The sequence below is a fragment of the Letharia columbiana genome (assembly GCF_014066305.1).
Source record: "Letharia columbiana isolate WasteWater2 chromosome Unknown Sc0000022_s0, whole genome shotgun sequence".
Classification (NCBI taxonomy): Eukaryota; Fungi; Ascomycota; class Lecanoromycetes; order Lecanorales; family Parmeliaceae; genus Letharia; species Letharia columbiana.
The window spans coordinates 241,430-266,309 of NW_023501063.1; the positions used below are offsets into that span (position 1 = coordinate 241,430).

Consider the following 24,880-nt stretch of genomic DNA (forward strand, 5'->3'; position numbering starts at 1 on the left):
AGGGTGACTTCACCAACTGCGGGGCCAAGCCTCTCTACTGTATAACCTATATCGCCCAACGTTCTGACAGATGACTGACATATGGTGAAGATGAATGCACAAGCTGTCGTTGTCTTCAGAGTGGGGATACCTTAGAAAAGTGCGCCTCTGGAAGCTGAAATGTGTACCCCTGAGGCGCGAAGCTTAATCGAAAAGTCAATTTTCCTATGTCCCGCCTTTTAGCCTCAGTTTACTTACTTTACTTTCCCATTGTTCGTCATTCTATATGTCATCTGTGTAGGTTACCAGTGGGCATTGATGATAATTGCGTGCGGCTTTTGTTTTCTCGATTCTATCTTCTGTACATAGCATCATCACTGTCGCTTCCATTTGTACTTAATCCCATTTAGCGTTCCAAAAGGGCCACAGGCCAAGCAAAGAAGCCCGAAGAACTACTCTATTTGTTTTGCGCCCCGAAGAAATCCGAAGTCAACTTGACGGAAAAAGAAATTATTACATCAAGCTGAGCCATAAAGTGTTGCATCCATCTTGATTTGAAGATTCAGCACTAGCCTGTGGGCCGGCAGGATGGAGGACGTGCAGGCCGTAGCCAGTGTTGTCGCTCGAGGAGCACTTCAATTGGCGGCGGCGGCGTCCTCATCAGCAGCAGCAACAGTTACTGCGAAGCCTGCTTGCAACTCGGACAACGACTATGATGGGCGCATAGGTCTGCGTGTCTCAGCCATCTTCGTGATACTGGTTGGCTCAATGTTTGGTACTCTCAGCAATCATCATCCAGCGCATCTACCAATTGATCACTAACGACAATAGGGGCCGCCTTTCCAGTCTACGCGGGTCGCCATCGAGGCGTAGGCGTTCCGGAATGGGCGTTTTTCATTGCGAAATACTTTGGCTCCGGCGTCATAATAGCCACTGCATTCATCCACCTCCTCGCTCCCGCCTGCGATGCCCTTACAGACCCTTGCCTCAAGGGCCCGATAACGGACTACGACTGGGCCGAAGGTATAGCACTCATGACGATCTTTGTGCTCTTCTTCATCGAATTGATGGCCATGCGCTTCGCTACATTCTCCTCGTTCGGACATACCCATGACGACGACGAGCAAGACGACCACGGCCTCCAAATCCGCACCACCCGCTCCCCTTCAAACGGCCAAAAACATACACCAGGCGAAGACCACCTCTCCCACACCCGCGAGCACATCGACCACGATGATCAAGACAACCCTACCTCCCAGGAACCAGCCATCCACACCAAACCCGACAAACCTCCGCACGAAGTAGAAGACTACGCGGCGCAAATGACCGCAATATTCATCCTCGAGTTCGGCGTGATATTCCACTCCATATTCGTTGGCCTTACCCTCGCAGTCGCAGGACAAGAATTCGACACCCTCTACATAGTCCTGGTATTTCACCAAACGTTCGAAGGCCTGGGTCTCGGGTCTCGATTAGCGGCCACGCCCTGGCCGAAATCGTCACGGTGGACCCCATACCTATTCGCACTGGGGTACGGTATATCAACGCCGGTCTCCATGGCAGTGGGCTTGGGGGTCAGGGAGACGTATTCGCCGGGATCGCAGACGGGACTTATTGTGGAGGGCGTGTTTGATAGCATTAGTGCGGGGATATTGATATATACGGGGCTGGTGGAGCTGATGGCGCATGAGTTTATGTTCAGTAGTGTGATGAGGAGGGCGAAGCTGAGGGTCGTGATGGCTGCGTTTGGGATGATGTGTTTGGGTGCTGGTGAGTCCTCGGCCACCTCCCCCCAAAGGGCACTCGGCGATTGGCAAAGGTACTGACGTTTGAGTAGGTCTGATGGCTCTTTTGGGCAAATGGGCTTGAAATATATTCGAAAAGAATAATCACTATACTATTCCCAACTATGTTTCTTGTCCATCCGCATCACACCGCCATGCGGCTTCCACGCTCCAAATATTGAAGAAGAATTGGTGGAAAGGAGGCAGCTTTTTTGGAACGTCGGCAGGTTCAGCCAGATTAGAGCGGGTGGCAGTCGCAGATCACTTTGATCCCGCATGGAACGGACATTTGCTTGACTGCTTTGATTAAGGTTCTCCTGCCGAGAATGGACAGCTGCCCATGAATATCTTGGCGGCTTCGTACGCCACCTATATCAACGTCTTTGAAGAGCGGTAACAAGCGAAGACCCGAGCTGACTTCGAGGCAAAGATGCTGCTTCCACTGCCTGTCACCTCCGAAGTCAATTCAGTAATTAGGGCTTGGAACCTGTCTGTCCCGTATGACGAGTGCACCATCCCCAGAGTTGAGTTCAGCGTCAAAAAGAGGTTCAATAACAGTGGCTCCACTCTCATAAACCCCTTCTCTCCCCAACACCCTCAATGTCAACCTCCACCCCGACCGGCACCCTCCCCTCCGCTGGCGGAACCCTGACTTCTTTCTTCGGCTCCCCAAAATCCAATCCCGCAAACATAGCACCCGCTTCGCCCATATCTGATAAGTTCCGTTTCTCTGGCTCTTGCTTGCTAAGGTTGGAGTAGAGGAGGTAGCTGGCTATAGCTGCGACCGCCCCGGCGCTTGCTAGCAAGGGTGGTAGAAGTGTCGATGTGAGCGAGTGTGGTGGTGCGTCTGTTGAATGTTGTGGCTGGGTAGATGAGGTGGTGACGATGGTGCGTTTGTAGAAGGGCACTGAGTCGAACGTGCTGTTGAGGATGCTTGCGCCTGCTGAGCTAAGATTTTGTTCGGGGGCTCTCCAAGGCAGTCCACTCTCATTTTCTCCTTGAATCATGGCGGACTGCTCTCCTGTCGAGCTCAGTAACGCATCCTCCACCGTTACTTTCCCGCCAAAGACCTCCTTGACTCCGTCTTCCACGTATTTGCACAAGTCAGGATACCTCCCCCGCAATCCCTCCGCAAGCCACGATAACGGCATTTCCGGTATAAAGGCCAACGAAAGATATCCCAGCGCCACACAATCCAGACTCGACGCTCTCTCATCGCTCAACATCCATTTCTTCTTTCCCAAAAGTTGCTCCAATGGTTTGAACGCCGCATCCACCAGCGCATCCAACTTGAACCTGGCACTCGATTGCTTTTCCTTCATCAGCCCCGTCACTGTGGGCCGAGACGTCCGTAATGATTGCGGTATGAGATCCGCAGCTTTCCTGCTGCTTCTTCGTTCCTCATCTAGAGTGTCGAGGTCTAGAGACGAAAGGCCCATATGCTCGGTCCGCGCTTTGGCGATTGTCCGTCGCTGAGGTGGAACAAAGTATTGGGTTGGCCATTGGAGGATTGAGGAGTAGGCGGTGCGGGTTTTGGAGTAATTTTCGCTAGCGACATAGAGGGAGAGATCGAGGAGGGGGTGGGCTTGGGAGGTAAGGAAGGAGGAGAAGCTAGAACGCGAGACGATCAGCTGTGGATCCTTGAATGTTGAGGAACTAGATCAATTACGCGGTGACGTCTGCCCTGTCTTTTGGGTTGGAAAATTGCCGGTCTATATCCCAATCTCCATCAGACCTTTTGCGTAGATAGTCCACGATGTTCTCGAAGCCGCCAATGGTCGCCGAGCCATCTTGAAGCACCGGTAGCTCCTCTGTCACCTGTCTCAGTACATATCTCCACCCAAAGCGATACACAGGTCGCAGCGTGTGGTGGCTCACGGACTGGTAGGACTCAATGTGGCATCAGAACTCGCAACGAGGACCCATTGATCTCGAGGTAACGCCTGGGCTAAGTATGCAATGGCGGTAAGACAATGCGGATCGATTGAGGGTAGGGAGAAGGCTGGGCCCCAGATATGGAGCTCGAGAACCATTGCCGTCTGCTCAGAGCCTGAGATGTGGGCCAATATTGTTTTGACCGTTTGCCAAGCAATTCGGAGAAAGGTTTATCCTAGAGTATGAATAGAGTTTCTCTCGGAGCCCCTCCCCTCGCTCGCTCCCCAGACGGATTTCCCGAGCTCCCATATTGAACCAACACTAGCTCATAGAGTCGCTTTGCTGAAGAAGTGATCACGCCAAAGATGCTTTACACGAGTCAGGGTGATAGTGAAAGTGCAGTGACTTCCAGTGAACTGCCGGTAAAGAGCAACGGGCCTCTGTTCACGGGACCTGCTGAGAGTCTCAGATCCCATCCTATCCAACCCGAAGTCTCAACTTTCTGAAGGCGTTGCCCAGAACAGGAGGGAGCGCCAAGGCATCTTGCGAAATCAACAACCTAAGTCCTTCTTCACTCGCTCTGAATGTCTTAGTCGTGGGTGCTGGTCTCGGCGGCCTAGCCGTCGGGATTGCGCTGGCACGAAAAGGTCATGCGGTCACTATATTCGAGCAAGCGCCTCAGATGGGTGAGGTAAGAACCTCTGAGATCTGAATAGCAAAGCTAGAAGCTGACAGCATGGTAGGTTGGTGCCGGCATACAAGTACCGTCCAATGTCAGCAGGCTGCTCTTACGATGGGGCCTGGGGCCTTTACTCGACGGCAAAGTTGTCGAGCCGAAGGATATATCTTTTCGGCGTTGGAAGAATGGCAACGTCATTGGCTATACGAACTTGGTTCCTCACTTTCACGACACATTCGGGGCTCCGTACTACGTCGTTCACCGGGCTCATCTCCACGAATCAATGCAAAGATTGGCCAGGGAGCTTGGTGTTAGAATCCTTACTGCGAGCAAAGTGATGAATTATGACATGGACGGCCCGTCTCTGACCCTCCAGGACGGATCCACTTTCGGGGGAGACTTGATAGTAGCGGCTGACGGTATGTGAACCAATTCTGGAGAAGCAAAAGCTGCCGCGTTCTGATCAAGGAATCTCGAAGGAATTAACTCTGTTTCCCGTAAAACGATTCTAGATGGCGTCGATAGAGTTCCACTTAGAACAGGATTCGCGGCTTATCGGGCAACCGTAGGTGTCGAGAAAATCAGAGAGGACCCTGCTGTCTCTTGGATACTGGAGAAGCCAGGCATGAATGTCTGGTAATTCACTCTGACCAAGCAATCTCATTTCCAGAATTGAAGCCAACATCCAGTTTCATTAGGATTGGCGAGATGCGTCACGTAATGACCTACACAATAGCTGGGGGAAATTCCTTCAATATGGTTCTCTCCCATCCGGAAGAAGAAGATCCAGAGACATGGGATCAGGGCAAGGCCTTAGAAAGCATGAAGGACCATTTCAAAGGATGGGATCCGGCGTAGGTTGGTCACTATGACTTTCATAGCGTAACTGACAGACGCACTATAGTCTACTGAAACTCATCGCCATGATCGAGAAGACAATGAAGTGGCCGTTGATGACCGGAGCCCCGGTCGAGAAGTGGGTCGCACCCACTGGCAAATTGCTAATGCTGGGGGACGCTGCTCATGCTATGCTGCCATACATGTCACAAGGTAAGCCTCGATCCAAGTGACGAGAATGTATGTGAAACAGGATCAAATGTCCACTGACTGTATTGAACAGGCGCCGCCATGGCCGTTGAAGACGCCGCTGGCTTGGCTGAAGCCATAAGTATGATCGGATCGAAGAGTCAGCTACAGATAGCGTTGAACGTTTTCGAGACCATCCGAGTCAAACGCGCAAACCAGATGCAAGAAGCCAGCCTCATAAACGGTAAGCTGTGGCACTTTGCAGACGGTCCCGAACAGGAGGCTCGTGATATTGCTATGCGCCCTGAGGTCGAGGGCCTTCACTTCGACGAGAGTCCGAATCAATGGAGTGATCCTGTCACCCAAGATTGGTGCTACGGATATGATGCAGAGGAGGCCATGGCCAAGGCTATGAGTAGTGCTTTGGCTAAAGCCAGCCTCCCAGCAAGTGTTAATGATTAAATAGAAAGCAACGGCCATCACTAGAGCCACTTGTGATCCTGCTTCAAGCTCAGACGTCACTCTTCAGCTAGCCTCGACAAGAGGATCGTCTCAGTGAATCTGACATCTTACCCATCATGTGCACAATGGTCGATAATAGAACGAAGCTAGCGACAAGACTCTGAATTCTATCGGAAAGGCCCATCAAGTCTCAGTCTCCGCTTCGATCAAGCTCTCAGTTCCCTGTTCATAAGTCCAGACCCCTGTAACTTTCAGTCCTGCCTGCCCAAGCAAACCCCTCCACTGCTTTTCCGTCCGCTCCCTGACGGCGCCCAAAGCCATCATCAACCAGTCCATGGATGTGATCGACCACGCCGCTCCGACGTCGGGAACGACGTTCTCATTGATAAGCAGCTTTGAGTATCCGGGTCGCATAGCAGGCACAATGTTTCGAAGAATCTTGAGACACGAAGCATCATCCCAGTCGTGGAGGACGGAGTGCAGATAATATGCTCTAGCACCTAGGTCAACGCCCAGTCAGCTTCTCGCGCAACTCAAACCGATTTTGATGCGAACCTTTGACAGATCGTGGAGTGAAGAAGTCATGGGTAGTCAACTCAATGCCATCCGAAGCCTTGCCGATTTGGGCGATGACTTCCGGCTGGTCCTGTAGCACTAAGTGACCCCGAATGCCTGGATGCTTGACTTTCAGCTCCTCTAGATCGTGACCCAGACCGCCTCCTACGTCCACAAGGAAGACCGGATTTTTTTCGTCATTTGGCGTGTCGACTCCGAGTCTTTCTTTCAGTGGGTAAAAGCCTTCGTCCATCCAGCTGCGCTTCCCGTGACGGTATCCGCTCATGTAGTTGTTGAAATGTTCGGAATGCTCAGGTCTCTCCCCTAGCCATACAAAGAAGGGTTCTTTGGTGTGGTGGGCGTGTTGGAACGGTCCATCGGCGATGTTCCTCGGGTTTTGATACTTGGTGTTTTTGAGATAACCAGGCGTCCCGTGAAAGGACGGGCCTGCAACGTCAAAGCTGCAGTGGGTCAGCATGACAAGCGGCAAAAGCGGGATGTCGCTTGCAAACCAGTAGCTGATCCCATCACGGTGTTTGGGAAAAGTCAGGGCATTAGAAAAATGAGTTGGGGAGAATTCATCGGCACCCGTTTCGCCAACGATGTTCATGGCGGAAAGATGCTTCATCGTCCGAGCTACCCATGATGGGAGAGTAAGCGGTCAAGTCTCGTTGCAGTCATGCACAGGGGATCCGGTTGGACTCGAAAACCATACCGACCAATGAGTCCTCGGCGCCCGTCTGGCTTGCAAGCTTCGAGATGTTTTACGAATCGCCGCCAGCTTCGTTGAGGGCATCGAAGATCTTCAAGTCGACTGCGGTTTTGATCGCTGCAAACCGGGCCGACTGGATGGAATCAGTTTATGCTTTTTCGTAGGATAGGATTCCATAATGTCTTCAGATAAGGCGCTGTGCTATACCTCTGCCCAGCCAATTCTCTGGACGGTTTCGCTTGGCGTCTCCACCATCGCGGTCAATCGATGAGATAGCGCCAACAAGCCTTCTCGGGCCCCTGGCTGGGCTTGACGGACAGGGTCAACGAGCGTGTTCATCGCCCTTACCACGCTGGTGGCATTTTCCAGGTGGTTACTCGAGAGATCCATGGTGGTGTATACACCTGACGATGTGGACAGCGAACAGATCTAGCTGTCAAGACACGCTATGGTCGACTGGTTGCGACGACAGAAAAAGTCGGGAATGGCACGAGGGGTTACTCTTGCCAAAATGAGATGATTGTGAGTGGGCGCAGCCGTTTAGTACGGACAAGGGTTTGGATTCACCATTCATCTCGGAGCAGCGACTTACATACGATCAGTAACCCACTGAGGCTGTGCACCTTTTTTGTTCCTGCGTATAGAGTTCTACATCTTACTTGTAGCCCAGTTGGCCTCGCAGGGGTGTGGAGTACATTGCGTGCCCGGGGAGTCAATGCATACTTCAGCTTGGTAATCAGCTCGTGGTTCATTGCATATCAACCGGTATTGTACGAGATGGGAAAACCTGGATGCAGGCTACTCTACGGTACTAATTGTTTCAGGACCCCTATCCGTACTTTATGCTCGGGAAAGGTGCCCGCAAGAACTAATTACTTTACCGGTGGCTGCCGATTCTCTCGAAGACCATTTCCTTGATGACCTAGTGCGGTCGCGAAAGATTTTGACGGTTGATGATGGAAAAGACACTGTCGATGATTTCTGTCAATATCTGAGGGTCGTATGCCGCTTCAGTTGCCATTTCTTGTGCTGACGGTCGAGGGAACACATCGCTAGCATTCATAGTAAACCTCAGTACTCATGGAGCAACTAGGCTTATTGAAACATTGTCTCACTATGACCAGCGCAGTCGCCACTGATGAGGCCAAATGTTCAGGCTTTCAGAATTGCTTAGGCGCCGTACATCACCAAGAAAGGAAGCAACTTAGACTACCAATGCCGTCCAGCCTCAGGAACCTCCAACACCATTGTCAGCATCGTCGCCGGCACCAATATCAGTTGCATCTTTAGCCAAAAACTCGGGAACCATCTCTATCCTCGCCAGACCAAGCTCCTCGTTTCCCCTCCCAACTAACAATTCTACCCTCCCCTCATCCCATCCTCTTGCTCTCGCCGCCTCGGCCACTAGCTCCTCCATGCGGAGACTCCAAGCGCTGTTCTCTTCCTCCGTCTCATCATCCACTATTTCCAGCAGATCCACACCTCTGCCTTCCAGCATCTCACTCAGCGGGTAGCTACCTGCAAATTCCCAGTCTAAGATCGCCGCAATCTTCTTATCCCGCATCATGATGTTGCGGCCGTTGAGGTCGTTGTGAACTAGGGTGAATGGTTGCTCTGGGAGAAACGTTGATGGGGTTGAGGCTAGTCTGTCCCGAGTCTCTCGTAAAGATTTGATGAATGTGTCTCTTGTCACGACGTCAAACCAGCCTTCATCAATATCACTGTCAGGAGCATGGGTATAGTAGTAGACTTCTTTGTCGTAGCAGCCGAGGACGTAAGCGTGCGTTGAGTGGTAAGGTCCTATGTCGTAACAGTCTGGCGAATGGAATTTGTCCTGCGAGCGTGGAGTTAGTCCACGTATACGTTCATTATTGCGACTTTGAGACGGCATACTCGACCCTTGAACAACTTCATGCCCTCCACCGTTGGCCCAATCTCGTGGTTCAAGGTCAGACCGCCGATCCGAGCGAATGTGATTGAGCCCATTTCGATTATTATTTGGGCAACTTGTCGGGCAGCTGCCAATTTCTCGTCCTCAGAGTATGCAGTCCATACTGAACCCAGAGGCTGCCCATCAATATACTCCATCATGATGTAAGGCTCGTTCCCGGTTTTTCCATCGTCATACGCGTAGACTTTGGGCACTGGGATCGAGGGATGGTCTTTGGCAATGAAAGTGAGGTGGGCAACTTCATTTTCGATCTGCCACGGCAAGAATGCATCGTCGTTTGGCTCGCGGAGTATGGCTGTATGCAAGGAAGTTGTACCATCTTGTTCAGAGGGTTTTGAAGAAAACGAAACAAGCCACACGTAGTTGTAGCCGCCCTCTGCGAGAAAGTCTACCGTCACATCTTCGATAGCAGCATCCTCGCTACTTATGTTGTGGTTTCCCTCTATCGCAGGCAACACTTTTTTGAGGACGTCCTGTAGTGCCTTTCTTGTAGATAAACACTTTCTTGTGGTTGGGACATCGCTCTTGGTGTCTGTCGCAGAGTCCGACATGTTTACAGACCACTGAATGTTCGCAGAGTCAGCATCTATTCCAAGGCACTGTCGAAGATATAGGCATGCTGAAATATGGAAAGAGGTAGAGGACAGATAACGTTTCCTCCCGCAACAGTTTTATGCGACTGTGGTTTCAGTCCTGATTGGGGAGAGAGACTTCAAAATGATGCTTACTGCACTTGCGGGTGGTCGGCATTGGGAATAACATCGTGCCTTTATATATATGTAGACCGACTAATGAGACTTTGGAAGCAAGGCATAAATAAATCATGAAGCCCAAAATCGACCAAAACTTCACCTATACATGCCTGCTCTCTCATGACTGAAGCCCCATCGCCATTCGCGACACAGAGTGCCAAAGACAAGTTAATACACCTGGCTGAGAACGTTTCTATGTGATGAGACTTTGTAAGGGTTGAGCTGCGAGTAAACGAAACAGACAAAAATCTAATTACCCGTGAACAAAGAAATGAAATTCAAATGACCGCAAACAACTAGTACGTATGGTTTCAGAACTCTGTCGGTCTTTTGTATGCGTCAAAGAGATGAGTTGAGAAGCGCTTTGAGGTCAAATCCCCTAGCGAAGGGCCACGAAAGACATAATTCGGATTTGAACTTCATCATTCTGTTAGTCACTGGCAGCATGCGCCCAGAGAAACAGGTGGCAGAACCCAAGGCATTCATTGCAGTCACCAACACTAGTTCCGGGCGATTTTGCCTTTTCGTGGGCCAGTCTTCTGACGGACTCTTGAAGAAAGTAATTGAAGCCGCCAATGTTCGGCGACAACGACGTTGGCGAGGCAGCTGAACACTGCATGGAACGGATGGTGGCACTGCTCGGCGGGTACGTCGCCTTAGTACTGACATCTGATTATGAAGTAGCCTATATCGGCGTTGCAATAAGGAGATTGTCGGCATTCCTGGATCTGCTGTCCAAGCACGCCATGGGCGATGCCTTCACTAGTACGTTGTCGCCAGCAGCAGGCTGAGCCTGGTATGATGGAGGGAGGGAGGGGAAGTCCAAACCAATACGACGATGACTCCGGGAGCGAGTTGGAAGGTGCTTCTTGCAATGGCTAGCCACATATGTAGTATTGCGTACTTGGCTTGGTGGGATAAGATCCTGCCGCAGGCCTCCATAGAACAACCAATCCTTCCCAGCCACGAGAACCTTGTCATAATCTTACTGAGGGCATCGGGAGCATTTTTCGTTGTCTGACTTTCGCACTCCCTAACATTGGCACCGAGCTCAAAAAGGGTGCGAAAACCCTTTCCAGGTCCTAAAATGGTTTGTTTATCATCCTTTTGATGCTGCACGGCTTCAATCAAGATGCGCGGTCCCAGAGATTTCTATTATTTTATTGCTATGTCTGTAAAGTAATCTCAGTATTCAGACTCGCATTAGCGGGGTATCCTGTGGCCAGCCCTACACTCGTTCCTCGCTTCGAGAGCCAATCATATTGTAAGCTCATTACGGCATACCCCCCCTGTAGACTAGATTATGTCTGGTATTCGAGTAATCATCAAAAACCCTGACGCCACTTGCTTGGCGTCCGGGTTACGGGTGCACCTGCAAGCGCCACCAGACACTGACCGAAAGCTTCTTTCATCCTTGTTTGCGATGGCGGCGGCGAAATCGAAAATGAGTCTAGGTAGCAGATTCGCAGTTTTCTGACTGCTGGTGGAGCACCCGGCGTCAGCTTATCAAACCCTGCATTGGGAACGGGTCACCGATCCAGGAACACGCTTGATCATCCCCTAAAAGAAATCGCAACAACACCTCGGGTTTAGATGGCGGCGATGAAGCATAAGAAATGACAGGGGTACACAAAGCTCGATTTTTGGAGGTGTGGGCCATCGGCATTGATAGACCTGCTCCTCTTGGTCCTCCAAAGCCCCGTGTCATCTTAATTTTAATCAGGTACGAAGTCAGGCGGGCATCTTTTGAACCTTTGTTGTTGGTCTAGTTAACCACCATCGGTCATTTCAAACCCGTCTTTTCGAACGCCTATAATCCAGCTTGTCGACCCTGGGCTACTTAAAATGTTCTCGCACGAATTCTTTCAGTTGTTCGACAGGCGTTGGCTTGTCGCTCTTTGTTTACCGGGTGGTGTCTCTGTTCATTCGAATGCAGGAGACTGTCCTAAAGCTACCCTCCTGGTAGTGACCGTTGCCAGTCTTTTGTGCTCTCACCCAAGCATGTTCTTTTCTGGTCTTTTGCAGGATATTCAACGATCGTTGGTCCTTTTTTCGACTGTGTGCAGCCAGAGTCACAGATTCTCTTTAATGGTTTCCTCATCCGTCAAACATAGCTTCCAAATGCCGACTACTCACCATTGCCAGGTCGGCAAGCATGTCGGATACTGCAAAAAACACATGGAGTACTGCGACTATCGCCCCAAAGTGTGGCACTACAGGAAAGGTTAAACGCTTTGGAGAATGCTTTAATGGAGAACCACCATACACACTCAAACCAACAGGAAAATATGACTTCCAGATCAAGGCAAGGGGGCTACAACTACGTATGGCTTGTGTCCTATACGACCGAGCATCACGTGATTGACCTACGTTTTCCGCCCTAATTTGACTAATTATCTACCAGGTATCGGACAGCATCGAGACTCTATCATCTCGGAAGATGATCATCCGCGAGCCCAAAGAGGAAGCTTGGTCATGTCAAGTCGAAAACGAAATAGCCTTCCTTACGTACCTTGCCAAAAACCACCCGTCGATACCAGTCCCTAAGGTGTACACTTATAACATCAAGCAATCAGGATCGGACAGTCCGTATATCGCTATGGAGTTCATCGATGGCCGGCCTCTAGATTGCCTATGGTTTAGCTTGACAAAAACCGAGAAAGCAAGTGTTGCTGACGAGGTTGCGCAAATCATTGGCACACTGAGTGAGATCAATCTCGGCGGTATTGGCGGTTTCACTTTGGAGCATAGATCGGACCCACTGTTGAAGGCTTCAAATTGTTTAAAGGAAGAGTAAGTCACGATTGATGTTGAGGGTATTACCTGATACGGCGTAAACGTATCCCATACACTAGGGGCTATCAAAGTTACTTCTGCTATTGCAAATAGTAACTATTTGACCCCATTTGCCACCCGTCAGCCCTACGAATAGTAGATAGCAAATAATTTTGAAGTAGCAGGTCCGGACCTGCTATTTCCTCAATAGTTACTATTGCGTCTTAAAAACACGCTCTAAAGTAGTGTTATATACATATATCGCGCTATCGTTAAGTCCTTCCTTCTGTTAAGTCCTTTCTCTCTATCGACATGACGGAAAGGCTTTCTTGCGAGACGTCTTTGGGGTAGATATGATAAGGGTGATGAGAAATAGCGACAGCAATGATTATGGGAAGAGGCAGTGGCTATATGCATAGATATAGGCTGCGCATGTGTTGCAGCGCCCTTACAGGGGCCCTGCGACGTCCCTACGGGGCCCTATTTAGGTCCAAATAGGGGTGTCTGGAGTCAAGCAGACACCCCCGGGATTAGGCTTTTTAGCTGAGTTGCTAATAGTTGGCATTTGTGCGGGAAGATTTCTCTGTCGCCAAGGCCCTATGCATCAAAACGGTTAATAGGTATTTATGATTACGAATCAGATTTGAATAGTTACTATCTAATAGTAAGGTGCTATCAAGGACTAGTAACTACTTGCAATATCAGATAGTTACTATTCGCAATAGCGAAGTAACTTTGATAGCCCCTACTGACAATTCATTCTGGACAAGCTCACTCCCCAGCCTTCTACAACATCGGACCATATCCTTCTACACATGCCTATGTGATTGCTTGCTACGGTAAAGAGATATATTATTACACCAACGCGTCTGCGGAAGACCTAGATGAAAACCTCTTTGAAAACATTTCGAAAGAGAAGTTCTTGGGGTCCTTGCGAACAGCCCGGGACAAGTTGTCTTCCAATGTATCCTCGTTCCTTCCCCAAGAGCCTTTCGCTCTCGTGCACGGCGATTTCTGTGGCCCGGAATATAGTAGTGCACGATGGTCACATCAGCGCCGTCATAGACTGGGTATTTGCGGGTAGTTATCCGATGAGTGAGCTGCTTGGTGGGGTGGGGGTAGAATTGTTCGAGTTGGAAGATGAAATCCTTTGGAGTATCGACAATGGAGCGACCCAATCAAAAACGCAGTAGTGGAGAAAGTGAGGAGCAGGGGTTGGGAGGAAGATCAGGTGGCGTTGTTGGTCGGACGAGGGAACGGCGAGGTACAGCTGGCCAGGAGAGATATGATTCCTATGGACGACGACGCCAATAGCGATGAGGTTGAGGATGATGGAGGTGCTGATGACAGCGAAGAGGGTAATAATGAGGATGAGGATGATGGAGGTCCTGATGAGAGTGAAAAGGGTAATAAGAATGTTGAGGTCCGGGGGTGCTAGAGTGACCGATGGTGACGTATTGGTCACGGGGAAGGGTTTGAATGAGTCAGTTGTACGGTTCGTCATTTTGAACTAGCGATTCAAGTAGGAAGGGTACAATGATTTAATATAATTGCAAGGGAAGATGGCGCGGGCCCGGGGCGGGAGTTTGCATGCTTACATGTAACTTGGACCTCCTCCGGTCTCCTTTGCTTTTGGCGCCCTGTGTACTCTCTCTGTTATATCATCTCGATGGGGATTGAATCCCATGGATTTGGAATTTATTCCACAGATGATCAAATCCAGGATCTATAGGATCGGACTGGTTTATGCAGACACTTGACCAATCAAATGCCAGACCGCGACACCTCCGGGGCATTTTAATGCGTGATGTATGCAATCTCCAATCTCCAAATCTCATCGCCAAGCCACAGCCGTTCCCGTCTCTTCACATGCATCAATTGAATCACCAGAATCATTATTTTATCATGCACCCAGCACACTCGGGTCTCTAAGATCCCCAGCTATCCTCTATTCGTCCCAATCCACAATCCCAGTACTTTGAATCCACACCCCCGTTATGCAGCTTATCCTCTTCAACTTCTTCGGTCTACCATAGTATGCGCCTACACAATAATAGATCGTCCTTATTTAATCACCGGAATCTTTCAGCTTGCGTAAACGTGCACATGACCACTTGAATGTGCCCTGACCTTACCCTCCTCTCAAGGCGCACACCCCAATTGAAGCCTCATTCACGGCACCCTCAGCCCTGGCTTGAACCCGATCCCTCCCCCTCATGCAGCGGGCCCTGCAAGATGGCGTCAAGATGCATATGAACAGAGACACTGCTACATGGAGGCCACGCGACAGATGCTCTACCGTAGACCACACTGACCGCCCCCTCCGGCTGACATCACCCCCCCACCATTTTCATTCCATCCTCATTCCCACACCCTCATTCAAAAGCTTCTCTATCACCAGCATTCCCAATTCCAAATACATCCTTCCTAACATCCCGTGCCGTATTCCTGCGAGCAGCTCGATACTGGGCTGCAGTACGGGCTTGTCCGTACCTGCTCGGACATAGACGCCCTACGACATATCATTGGTCACGCCCTCCCTCGGACTTATCATGGAAGCCACAACCGAAACACGCCGAACCGACATCTACATGGCAACCCAAGAATTGCCATCCACATCATTGGCTCTCCCGTGTCGGCTTGGGTCGCTCGTGACTTTATATTTAGACTGACCACCCCAATGTTCGGCAACCACAAATATGCCTTCTTGTCCAACCTGTTCCCAATCGCCAAGATACGCAACACTGTCAAACGCCGCGAAAACTCGAATACCTGGATTCTCGAGGACCCTGTCGAAAAAGGCTCCAAGATGGACTTGGTCTCATGGATTTTGGGGAACTGTGACTACGATCAAGACACGAAGATCTACATCGACCCGGAAAATCGCGAGAGGTCCATATCAGCCAGACAAGCGCGGGCCACTGTCAGGCAGTTCGTAGCAGGCTGGAAGGCTGTAGGCTTGAAGCCAGGAGACTGCGTGTGCGTGCATGCGTTCAATGATGTAAGGGCGAGAGTTCTGCTTTCATCATTCCGCCGCCCTGGACACATCTGCTAGTCCCGAGAAGCGCCCAAGCAGAGCTGACAGTCTTAGATAATGTATACCATGCTTTTCCTTGGCATCATCGGCGCCGGTGGGCGGTTCACAGGCTCGAACCCGGGATACACACATTTAGAGCTTAGGCACCATATTCAGAGCACCAGAGCTCGCTTTCTGATTACAGAATACGAACTTCTCCCCGTAGTCGCCCAAGTGGGAGAGTATGGCGTGCCAGCTTGCAATGTGTTCGCACTGGAGACAAAGTCTCATTATGTCACCAAATCATATTGCAACTCCGTCCAAGAGCTCTTGAACCATGGCGAGCGCGATTGGGTGCGGTTTTCGAGCGAGGAAGAAGCAAAGAATACGACAGCTGCTTTGCTTTCTACCAGTGGGACCACGGGACTACCGAAAGCGGCCATGATCTCACACCACAGCTTCGTGATGCAGAGTATCATGCTGGAAGATGGCAAGGAAAAACCATACAAGGTGGGATTGCCTTTTCAGCCCTCGAACACCCTCTCTCAAATACTAACGCTGATTCAACAGGTATCTCGGTTAATCAGTCTGCCGGAGTTCCACGCCTTCGCCTTTCCACTTGCACACATCGCGCCGCTTCGAGAAGGTGTACCGACCTACATAATGCGCCGCTTCGAGCAGCAGAGGTACTTATCGATCATTCACCAGTATGAGATTACCGAGACGCCTTTGGTACCAGTGATACTGAACGCACTCATGAAAGGAGAAGCAACGACAAGGGAACTGCTAGCCTCACTCCGTCTGGTCTGGTGTGCCGGCTCGCCGTTGGATGAGAGGGCTCAAGATGCGTTCTTTCGCATCTTAGCACCGGCTGCGAGGGTGGTGCAGGTTTGGGGAATGACGGAATCTGGATGGATCACAACTTTTCTCTGGCCTGATACAGACCATACCGGCAGTGTGGGCAAATTGCTGCCAGGAATGGAAGCCAAGTGAGGTACATGCGAACTTGCTGCCTACAGACGGCTAATCTAGTCCCCAGACTCGTCGCCCAAAATGGTAGCATCGTTGATCGAGACGAAGAACAAGCTGAGATCTACGTCAGAGGACCACTCGTCATGCAAGGTTATCTCGGCAACGCTGAAGCCAGTAAAGGCATGATAGACGCTGAAGGTTGGTTGAAAACGGGCGACATTGGATACAAGGACGGAGGCAAATACTACATCGTTGACCGGTTAAAGGTTGGGCAATCCCTCAGATTTGGTCTCGATCCCAACAATGCGTGCCATATCTGATCGCCGCTGATCGTGCTGCAACAGGAGATGATCAAGGTCCGTGGCTGGCAGGTTTCACCGGCCGAACTACAAGCAGTCCTTATGCTGCACCCCGACATCTTGGACGCTGCGGTCATCGGAATTCTCCACCCCAAAGATGAGACGACCGAGACCCCTCGAGCCTACGTCGTCAAAGTACCTGGTAGCGACGTTGACCTGGCCGACATCAAGAACCACATGTCCAACTACCTGGCAAGATACAAGAGCCTAGACGGAGGCGTTGTATTCGTCGACTCGATCCCCAAAAACCCTGCCGGCAAAATCTTGAGAAAAGTACTCAAAGAGCGCGCAAGGTCAGAGCTGCAATCGGCCCGATCAACATCAAAGCTGGCTCAAAGCTGGAAGCTGTTCATCAAAGCCACCGAACTCCTTTACGAACACTGGCGGGCCATGTCCATGTCCATACCTAGCCCCGCGACGACAACGGATTCCGGCAACAACGAGACCGGCTCCAGCAACCTTGCATCGCCCACCACGGCAAGCTCCGTATACAGCGACGTCGAAGGCGAGATGGACTGCAGCAGCAAGTCCCACGCTCAAAGTGATGGGATTGTTCTCAACCCCAAAGACTTCGGCCCCAGAACCCGCATGCTGGCTCCCGTGGATACCTGGCTCCTCGGTATCAAAATCCCGGGATCGTTCGATCCCTTACCCGCAACGAATGACAGAAACATGGCCAAAGACCCCGACTTGACGGCTCCGACACGGGTTTTGGAAGCCGTGTATGACTGTGTACAGGGGTAATATACCGGCGTTTGGGGACCGTCCGCGGGGTTTCGGCGGGCTGTAAAGTACATAGACGAGGGAACTTTGAAGAATTAATACATGTCTATTAGGGCATCATGTCCGTGCCTCACGGCGTTTATCTATCTCATCACCCCGCATTAACGATTTTCTAAGGGTTTACCTCCTTCGCCATCTATTCTCTTTTTATATCATGCCTGTCCTCGGCATTTATCTATCTCATTCCCCCCATTAACGATTATTCTAAGGGTATCATGCCTGTGCCTCGCGGCGTTTATCTATCTCATTACTTCGTATTAACAGTCATTTTAAAGGGTATCATACCCACACCTCCCGCTATCAATCCATCTCATCCCCCCATAAACGATCATTCTAGCACAGTGTCAGCAGCTGTGAATGCCATATCCCAGGGGTCACCTACCCTCCAACTCCTCCCTTCCCACCCCCTCATCCCCCTCCACCTGCCCTATCATCCGCGCTGCATCCCCACCCATCCCACCATTCACACCCTCCGACACCCCTCCCTCAGCGTCATCCACCGAGATCACATCCCCACCCATCCCACCGTTCACACCCTCCGACACCCCCTCACCCAGCGGCCGAGATCCCCACGCGACATTCCAAAACGTCAGCAGCGCCCACAGCTTAAGGAGCGAATGAAAGTATCCGAAGAGGATATAGCCGGGCAGGTAGGCCAGATCGCGGGGGTGCCGTCGGAAATGCGGCCAGGGTTTGACGAGCTTGGAGCACAGGATCCAGAGGCCGAGGGTCAGGAGTCCGGTGGCGGGCGTGACGGGATGGCTGCTGCTGCTGGCCGGGTCCGTGAGGTAGATCCGGAGCGTGGTGAGGAGAGCGACGTCGTAAAAGAGGGCGAAGTTGATGAAGGAGGTGAGGAAGACGGCGTAGATGGACCATGGCTGGGTGGTCCAGGTTCGACGTGATAGCAGGCTGAGGGGGTTGCTACGCCAGGTCGTACGCGCCCACCTCATACATTGGAAGAGGTATTTGGGGTATTCTCCCAGCGTGGTTTCGATACACGCGTCCTCCGAGTACTGGATCTTGAGTTTCCAGCCATGATTGACCATCCAGCGCGTGATAAAGTTATCATCGTCTGCGTTTAGAGGACCGATAAGGCCGAAGAGGATATAGTCGTTCAGAAAGCCGTTGCGGAATAATTGTGGTTGAAGGATCTCCGTGCGATGAGCCGACGTGCGGCCGGAGATGACGAAGACGCCTCCATCGATGGCATTGGTGGCGGCGATCTCGAAGTTGTGTCGCTCGAGGTATAAACAGCCGAGGAAGTTCCAGAAGCCGGCCAAGGAGAAGTTTGAGACGGTGCGGCGCACTCGCTTGCTTGTACCGACGCAGCCAACGTTTGGGTCTTCGAAAGGGGCGAGGATGCTGGGGAGGAAGTTCCGAGGCCAGAAGACATGGTCATCGCAGAGCACTGTGATGGTAGTATGTACCTGGAAGGCCGCTGATGGTTAGCGAAAAGTCCACATCTAGTCATAGCTGTGGGGGTGAGACGAGGGAGATGAAAAGGGGTACTCCAACATTCTCTCTCTTGGGTAAAAGATGAGAAGGGGTTTGATCGACTTCGGAACTTGAACTTCTATGTAGTAGAAAATTCCAGTGTAGTAGACAACTCACTGTGGTAGACAGCTTCAGTGTAGTAGACAGCTCCAGTGTAGTAGACAACTCCAGTGTAGTAGACAACTCCAGTGTAGTAGACAACTCCAGTGTAGTAGACATCCTGTGGTAGACAACTCCAGTGTAGTAGACAACTCCAGTGTAGTAGACAACTCCTGTGGTAGACAACTCCAGTGTAGTAGACAACTCCTGTGGTAGACAACTTCATGTGTGGTAGACACCTCCAGTGGTAGAAAACTCCAGTGTAGTAGACACCTCCTGTGGTAGACAACTCCAGTGCAGAATACAACTCCTGTGTGGTAGACAATTTTTGTGCAGTAGACAACTCCTATGGTAGACAACTCCTGTGTGGTAGACAATTTTTGTGTGGTAGACAACTCCTGTGTAGTAGACTCCATTGTTCTCTCTCTCTTCTCGTACCTCGTCTTCTAGAGCTTCGCAGACCTGTGCCCGCTTGTTCTGAACGTGGCAATGTTTGATCAGGATGTTTGAGGACATGTCAACGCTTTGAATCGCCCTCTCATAATTACCCGGTCCAGCAGTAACGATGACAATCTTGGCAGGTCCGTTGGCTTGAATTGATTGGATGCATTCCTCGAAGTCCTTTCCGTACGGTGCCACTGTTGGTACGATGACCGTTACATCTTTTGCCGTTAGACTTGGATGGGTTGGAATAGCAACGGGTTTGTATAAGCAGAAGGCTGTCAAATTAACAATGAGTCGTACGTAACGGAACAAGAACAGTATCACGAAGATTTTCAACTTCGTGTTAGGTAAGGAGAAAAGTGCATCGATTGCAACAATTAAGGAGATGTACCAGATGGGCTGGTAACGCACAGTCCTCGATGATAGCAGCGGAAGGAGTAAGGTGAAGACGATTGCCAGTGCAAGCCAGTCAGGGTAAGCTGGACTGCCGGTATCCTGGAGGAGCATCTTGAAATCCGATGATAGGCGTATTGTGTGTATTGCAAGCGACAGCAAGGGTGTGCGTCTGCCATTGTGAAAATTTTCACCTCGTCACGACGACGCGTTGAGCAAAGCACCGCGTACATTATTGATTAGGCATGAAAGAGAGCTCAACACAATGAGCACGCGGCTGTGGTTGCTTCTGGGCCTCTGCATATGCTTCATCCTTTGTATTTCTACTGAACACCTTACCTTTGACGTCTTCTATTCATCCCCTGGAGCCTCCTGCCTAGACGTGCCATCCAAAAGCGATGGATAGATTTGATTAATGACCGCTGCCGGTGTCAAGGCATCACCATAGGTAATGCAGCGAATCTGAACCGAGCTGGCCGCGCTTGAAACGCAATAGCAAGATCTGGACACGAGAACATTGAGAGGTTCTTTGCTTGATTTTATCATGAACAGGGACCGATGAAAGCAATCACGCCTCGGGGCCTCGACGTCAGTTGGAGTGGCCGGTCCTGGCAGTTATCCCGTCACAGCAGGATGAGAGAAGCAGCTTGCAACTCACGAGATCCATTCGACTAGACATTCTAGCTCTTTTCTTGATCACAGGGTATGTTGCTCTACGTTTGTGCATTCCAAAGTCTTCTAGAACCTCAACTGATATTGATTGCTGCCCAGACGCAACAGCCGGCCTTGGTATCTGGAACGCGGTAGGACAATCTCCGAGATATCCAACTGTCAGAAGCACGAAGTCTGAAGCTACTGTCGACTATCATTCTCCAGTGATTGGCGGGCATATGTCACTTGCATCTTGTGAGCTGATTACATATCACGGCATTTGTTTCCTTGGAACCTAAGCGGCTCCATATCATCACAGCCACCTCATTCGCGGAGGAACATCCGATACGTAGGCGAGTCTGTCCACTCAGAGAAAGGGTAGCCCAGCTTCGTGAGGAACCCCTCCAACTCTTGCTTCTCGGCTTTGGAGCATTGGATGCCAGCCAACACCTGGGCGATATCACCTCCATGGTTTCGATAATGGAAGAGTGAGATATTCTGATCTAATCGCAAGGTAGTCAAAAACTTGAACAATGCTCCTGGTCGTTCCGGAAAATCGAACATGTACAGGAGCTCGTCTCGGACATCACTGCGACCACCAACGAGGTACCGCAAGTGTGACTTGGCAAGTTCGTCGCCACTGAGGTCCACCGCATCCATGCCATCCCGACCTAGACGTTGGATTAAGTCTGGAAGCTCCGTGGACCTTGTGGATGCATTGATGGATATGCCCATGAGGATATTGGCAGATCCTTCTTTGGCATACCGGTAGCTAAACTCTGTCACGGAATGGGAAAGTACAGCTTTGACAAGCTCAGCGAAAGCCCCTGGTCTCTCGGGTATTTTGACAGCAAGCAATGCTTCTTTCTGTTCACCCAAAGCGGCACGCTCGGCAACAAACCGTAATCTGTCGAAGTTCATATTTGCGCCTGAAGCCAGTGCAATTAACTGTCGTTTAGGATTAGTAGATGGATTCCATGCCACATACTTCTTCAAGCCGGCCAAAGCTAGAGCGCCAGCGGGCTCGACGATAGATCTTGTATCCTCGAATACGTCTTTGATGGCTGCACATGTCTCATCTGTTGATACTTCGATGACATCGTCCACGACTTCCAGACAGAGCCGAAATGTCTCTTCGCCAACGGTTTTGACTGCAGCACCATCTGCGAACAAGCCGACTTCTCTTAAGACCACTCTCTTCTTTTTCTTGAGCGACTGCGCCATGGCATTGGCATCGTGAGTTTCCACACCGATGATCTTGACATGCGGAGCGATGCGTTTGATGTAAACTCCCAGGCCGGCTATCAGTCCACCCCCACCAACGCAACAGAAGACTGCCTCCAAGTCTTGCAGATTCGTTTGCCGCAGCAGCTCCATGCCTATTGTGCCTTGCCCAGCAATGACATACGGATCATCGAAGGGTGCAATGTTGGTGAGGCCGTGCAGCTTCTCCAGGCGGTGTGCCTCACTTTTGGCTGAGTCGAAATCATCGCCATGTAGTACAACAGAGCCACCAAGTCGGGAGACATTCAGATGTTTGATTGGTGGGGTTCCTAAGGGCATGACGATGGTGGCAGGTATTTTCAGGTGGCGTGCAGAATATGCGACTCCCTGAGCATGATTCCCTATACTCTCTCAGCTCAGAGCTGGAGATGGTTGTGCTGCTTCATTCACCAGCCGAGCAAGCGACCACCCCCTTCCACCTCTCTTCTGAATTGAGATGTGCCATTTTGTTGTATGCCCCTCGCAGTTTGAAGCTGAAGACAGGTTGGAGGTCTTCCCTTTTGAGGAGGACTTTGCATTCTAGCCGATTGCTAATGTTGATAGCTGGAGTGAGGGGAGTTTCTTTGACGACCTCGTATACTCGAGAAGTGAGGATCAGGCGGAGATACTATTCGTGTCTAATCAGTTTAAGCTAAGGTGAGGTGAAGCGCGTTGCATACATCTGGGTGGCCGTCAGAGAGCAGAAATGCTTCTGGTACTAAAGAGGAAGCTGCGGTCTTTTCTGAGGTTGGATTGGCAGAGTACTCGGTCAGTGGCATACTATTGTGGACGCCCTTTAGCATTGATATGTGAGCCATGATGATTTGGACCCTCAGAACTTGAGAGAGTGGAGAGCTCAAATGAGGATGTGGAGAGCGAATTCCAGTGAATTTTAGAAAAGTCGGTCAAAATGTTCCTCTAACCTCACTGCTTGTAGGCGGAATCTTTCCGCTGTCGATCGATCTGATGGACCACCCCGAGAAGGCAAGGATCTCGAATCAATGGCAGTCACTGCTCGTTTCCTACATCACTCTTCATGCTGTAGGACACACCTGCTTGATCATCTGTCCGATCTACGGCTGCTACCAATGCACTGGAAAGACAGCAGCTTTTTACTTCAGGACACTCGTGCTTGCATGATCTCATGACCCAGAGCTCTTGATATCTCCCTCTTCCCATTTTCGACATTCCTAATCCAAGATGTCCGACGCACCTCTCCCCTCCTCTTTCGATGCGTGAGTTTCTCCATCGATTTCCCGTGCGCAAGGTATCCTCAGCTGACCATTGTCCAGCGATTTCTTTGAAGAAAACCGCTGGCAGAAATTCACCCGTCGCCTCAAAGAAGAACCCCTCATCCCCTTCGGCGTCGCCGTAACCTGCTGGGCCCTCTACAACGCCAGCCGCTCCATCCGCCAAGGTAATGGCGCCCGCACAAACCAATTCTTCCGCTACCGACTCTATGCGCAATCATTCACCCTCGTCGCCATGCTCGGCGGCTCGTACTACTACAACGCGGACCGCCTGAAACGGAAAGAGTATACGGATCTGGCGAAGAAAAGAAAATCGCAGGAGAAGAGAGACGCCTGGATTCGAGAGTTGGAGGCGCGAGACCAGGAAGATAGGGAGTGGAGGGAGAAGTTGGGTAGGGTAAGGGATTTTCAGAGGGAGGAGGTGGAGAGGGAGGCGATTGAGGAGATGAAGATGAGGGAGGGGCGGAGTGATGATGGGAGGGGGGTAATTGATGCGTTGAAGGGAAAGATGAAGGATGTAAAGAATACGGAGGCGAACAAAGAGGCTGCAGAGCTAGAGCAGAGGAAGCAGCAGATCAAGGAGAAGAGGCGAGAAATGGAGAAGAAGCAAGAGGTGGAGAGAATGAAGCAAGCAGTGACCAAGCAGGAGGCTGGTATGGGCCCTGATACAAGAGTGTGGGGTGAAGCGGGAGGAGGCTTGTTTGGATGGAAGCATATTAGAAATTGGTTCAATGGACCCCGGGATGGTGAAGGGGAAAACTAGAAGCCGGAATGTCAATGGGTGGAAAGTCGAGTTTGACATGTACATGGTTTGGAACAGCCGGCAGTATCAAATGCGATGTCATGCGGCATCCTGGAACCTCGGTGCTGAAGCCTTCTTCGTGTACCACACCCGTGCCATATGCTTCACTGTCACTGTGTTTGCATAGTACAGTGGATCCTGTCTTGGTGTGAATTCCCTTGAGACGCCGCGCTGCTCATCCCCCTCGAGCAATTGATGCTGGTGCCTCAAGAAGAACCCACGCTGGCGTAATCCTTCTGCCATCTCTCTATTGTCACTTCCGAAATCTCAATCCCTCGCACCCCTTTCTACCCCTGCCGTTGCTTATGCTTCGGGTTCTTCGAGCATATGATATAGACATATCCTTTCCGTCTGACACTCTGTAGACAAAGACGTACCATCAGCTGGGAATGCTCCCGTCCTGCCAGATCAAGCAAGTGGCCTACCTTGCACCCATCACACAACTTCTTCACACTGCTCCTAACCTTCATTCCTCTCGAAACCCTCGGCTTCTCATGCATGACCAGCTCGAGCCCTGGCCTCTTCTCAAGCTTTCCCAGTAGTCCAGCCAACGATCTCCATTTTCCCTGTAATAACCCTGTGTGTGTACTCCGTCCTAACGACCCTCCACAACCAGCGCTGAATGCACGAGCGGTACATGACGCACATATCGGTAGAGACGTCCGTGACGATGTGGTTCTTGAGGTGTGCCGGAGGTATGGGAGGGCGAAGAAATTGCGGAGAGCGGTCATTGCTGCGTGTGCTCGTAGCTGGAGCATAGTGTAGTGTGACGTGCTGGAGCAGGGGCAGGCTTGAGGAAGATAT

At 50.9% G+C, this 24,880-nt stretch overlaps 14 protein-coding genes across 14 annotated transcripts; 6 read left to right on the top strand and 8 right to left on the bottom strand.

Annotated features, from left to right (window-relative positions):
- Positions 1 to 567: 567 nt before the first annotated feature.
- Positions 568 to 1,848, top strand: HO173_007013 (uncharacterized protein; the record flags this gene model as incomplete). The annotated part of the gene is made up of 3 exons (XM_037308918.1): positions 568 to 754; positions 811 to 1,749; positions 1,817 to 1,848. 3 exons carry the CDS (start codon positions 568 to 570, stop codon positions 1,846 to 1,848), a joined length of 1,158 nt encoding a protein of 385 aa, XP_037164182.1.
- Positions 1,849 to 2,332: 484 nt separating this feature from the next.
- HO173_007014 (uncharacterized protein) lies at positions 2,333 to 3,796 on the bottom strand (the record flags this gene model as incomplete). The annotated part of the gene is made up of 3 exons (XM_037308919.1): positions 2,333 to 3,374; positions 3,433 to 3,574; positions 3,646 to 3,796. The coding sequence occupies 3 exons, from the start codon at positions 3,794 to 3,796 to the stop codon at positions 2,333 to 2,335; spliced, it is 1,335 nt and encodes a 444-aa protein (XP_037164183.1).
- Positions 3,797 to 4,003: 207 nt separating this feature from the next.
- HO173_007015 (uncharacterized protein) lies at positions 4,004 to 4,957 on the top strand (the record flags this gene model as incomplete). Its single annotated transcript, XM_037308920.1, has 4 exons — positions 4,004 to 4,060; positions 4,108 to 4,329; positions 4,382 to 4,736; positions 4,797 to 4,957. 4 exons carry the CDS (start codon positions 4,004 to 4,006, stop codon positions 4,955 to 4,957), a joined length of 795 nt encoding a protein of 264 aa, XP_037164184.1.
- Positions 4,958 to 5,073: 116 nt separating this feature from the next.
- Positions 5,074 to 5,805, top strand: HO173_007016 (uncharacterized protein; the record flags this gene model as incomplete). The annotated part of the gene is made up of 3 exons (XM_037308921.1): positions 5,074 to 5,171; positions 5,222 to 5,367; positions 5,438 to 5,805. The coding sequence occupies 3 exons, from the start codon at positions 5,074 to 5,076 to the stop codon at positions 5,803 to 5,805; spliced, it is 612 nt and encodes a 203-aa protein (XP_037164185.1).
- A 183-nt stretch (positions 5,806 to 5,988) lies between these two features.
- HO173_007017 (uncharacterized protein) lies at positions 5,989 to 6,970 on the bottom strand (the record flags this gene model as incomplete). The annotated part of the gene is made up of 2 exons (XM_037308922.1): positions 5,989 to 6,305; positions 6,361 to 6,970. The coding sequence occupies 2 exons, from the start codon at positions 6,968 to 6,970 to the stop codon at positions 5,989 to 5,991; spliced, it is 927 nt and encodes a 308-aa protein (XP_037164186.1).
- A 154-nt stretch (positions 6,971 to 7,124) lies between these two features.
- On the bottom strand, positions 7,125 to 7,462 carry HO173_007018 (uncharacterized protein; the record flags this gene model as incomplete). The annotated part of the gene is made up of 2 exons (XM_037308923.1): positions 7,125 to 7,205; positions 7,280 to 7,462. 2 exons carry the CDS (start codon positions 7,460 to 7,462, stop codon positions 7,125 to 7,127), a joined length of 264 nt encoding a protein of 87 aa, XP_037164187.1.
- Positions 7,463 to 8,300: 838 nt separating this feature from the next.
- HO173_007019 (uncharacterized protein) lies at positions 8,301 to 10,782 on the bottom strand (the record flags this gene model as incomplete). The annotated part of the gene is made up of 3 exons (XM_037308924.1): positions 8,301 to 8,906; positions 8,966 to 9,586; positions 10,765 to 10,782. 3 exons carry the CDS (start codon positions 10,780 to 10,782, stop codon positions 8,301 to 8,303), a joined length of 1,245 nt encoding a protein of 414 aa, XP_037164188.1.
- Positions 10,783 to 12,063: 1,281 nt separating this feature from the next.
- HO173_007020 (uncharacterized protein) lies at positions 12,064 to 13,393 on the top strand (the record flags this gene model as incomplete). Its single annotated transcript, XM_037308925.1, has 3 exons — positions 12,064 to 12,132; positions 12,180 to 12,568; positions 13,321 to 13,393. The coding sequence occupies 3 exons, from the start codon at positions 12,064 to 12,066 to the stop codon at positions 13,391 to 13,393; spliced, it is 531 nt and encodes a 176-aa protein (XP_037164189.1).
- Positions 13,394 to 13,634: 241 nt separating this feature from the next.
- HO173_007021 (uncharacterized protein) lies at positions 13,635 to 14,054 on the bottom strand (the record flags this gene model as incomplete). The annotated part of the gene is made up of 1 exon (XM_037308926.1): positions 13,635 to 14,054. The coding sequence occupies one exon, from the start codon at positions 14,052 to 14,054 to the stop codon at positions 13,635 to 13,637; it is 420 nt and encodes a 139-aa protein (XP_037164190.1).
- Positions 14,055 to 15,230: 1,176 nt separating this feature from the next.
- On the top strand, positions 15,231 to 17,641 carry HO173_007022 (uncharacterized protein; the record flags this gene model as incomplete). The annotated part of the gene is made up of 5 exons (XM_037308927.1): positions 15,231 to 15,551; positions 15,642 to 16,076; positions 16,137 to 16,555; positions 16,606 to 16,804; positions 16,883 to 17,641. The coding sequence occupies 5 exons, from the start codon at positions 15,231 to 15,233 to the stop codon at positions 17,639 to 17,641; spliced, it is 2,133 nt and encodes a 710-aa protein (XP_037164191.1).
- Positions 17,642 to 18,054: 413 nt separating this feature from the next.
- Positions 18,055 to 20,224, bottom strand: HO173_007023 (uncharacterized protein; the record flags this gene model as incomplete). Its single annotated transcript, XM_037308928.1, has 2 exons — positions 18,055 to 19,107; positions 19,712 to 20,224. The coding sequence occupies 2 exons, from the start codon at positions 20,222 to 20,224 to the stop codon at positions 18,055 to 18,057; spliced, it is 1,566 nt and encodes a 521-aa protein (XP_037164192.1).
- Positions 20,225 to 21,085: 861 nt separating this feature from the next.
- Positions 21,086 to 22,842, bottom strand: HO173_007024 (uncharacterized protein; the record flags this gene model as incomplete). The annotated part of the gene is made up of 3 exons (XM_037308929.1): positions 21,086 to 22,386; positions 22,436 to 22,652; positions 22,705 to 22,842. The coding sequence occupies 3 exons, from the start codon at positions 22,840 to 22,842 to the stop codon at positions 21,086 to 21,088; spliced, it is 1,656 nt and encodes a 551-aa protein (XP_037164193.1).
- A 382-nt stretch (positions 22,843 to 23,224) lies between these two features.
- HO173_007025 (uncharacterized protein) lies at positions 23,225 to 24,037 on the top strand (the record flags this gene model as incomplete). The annotated part of the gene is made up of 2 exons (XM_037308930.1): positions 23,225 to 23,259; positions 23,317 to 24,037. 2 exons carry the CDS (start codon positions 23,225 to 23,227, stop codon positions 24,035 to 24,037), a joined length of 756 nt encoding a protein of 251 aa, XP_037164194.1.
- Positions 24,038 to 24,363: 326 nt separating this feature from the next.
- HO173_007026 (uncharacterized protein) lies at positions 24,364 to 24,834 on the bottom strand (the record flags this gene model as incomplete). Its single annotated transcript, XM_037308931.1, has 2 exons — positions 24,364 to 24,435; positions 24,502 to 24,834. The coding sequence occupies 2 exons, from the start codon at positions 24,832 to 24,834 to the stop codon at positions 24,364 to 24,366; spliced, it is 405 nt and encodes a 134-aa protein (XP_037164195.1).
- Positions 24,835 to 24,880: the final 46 nt, after the last annotated feature.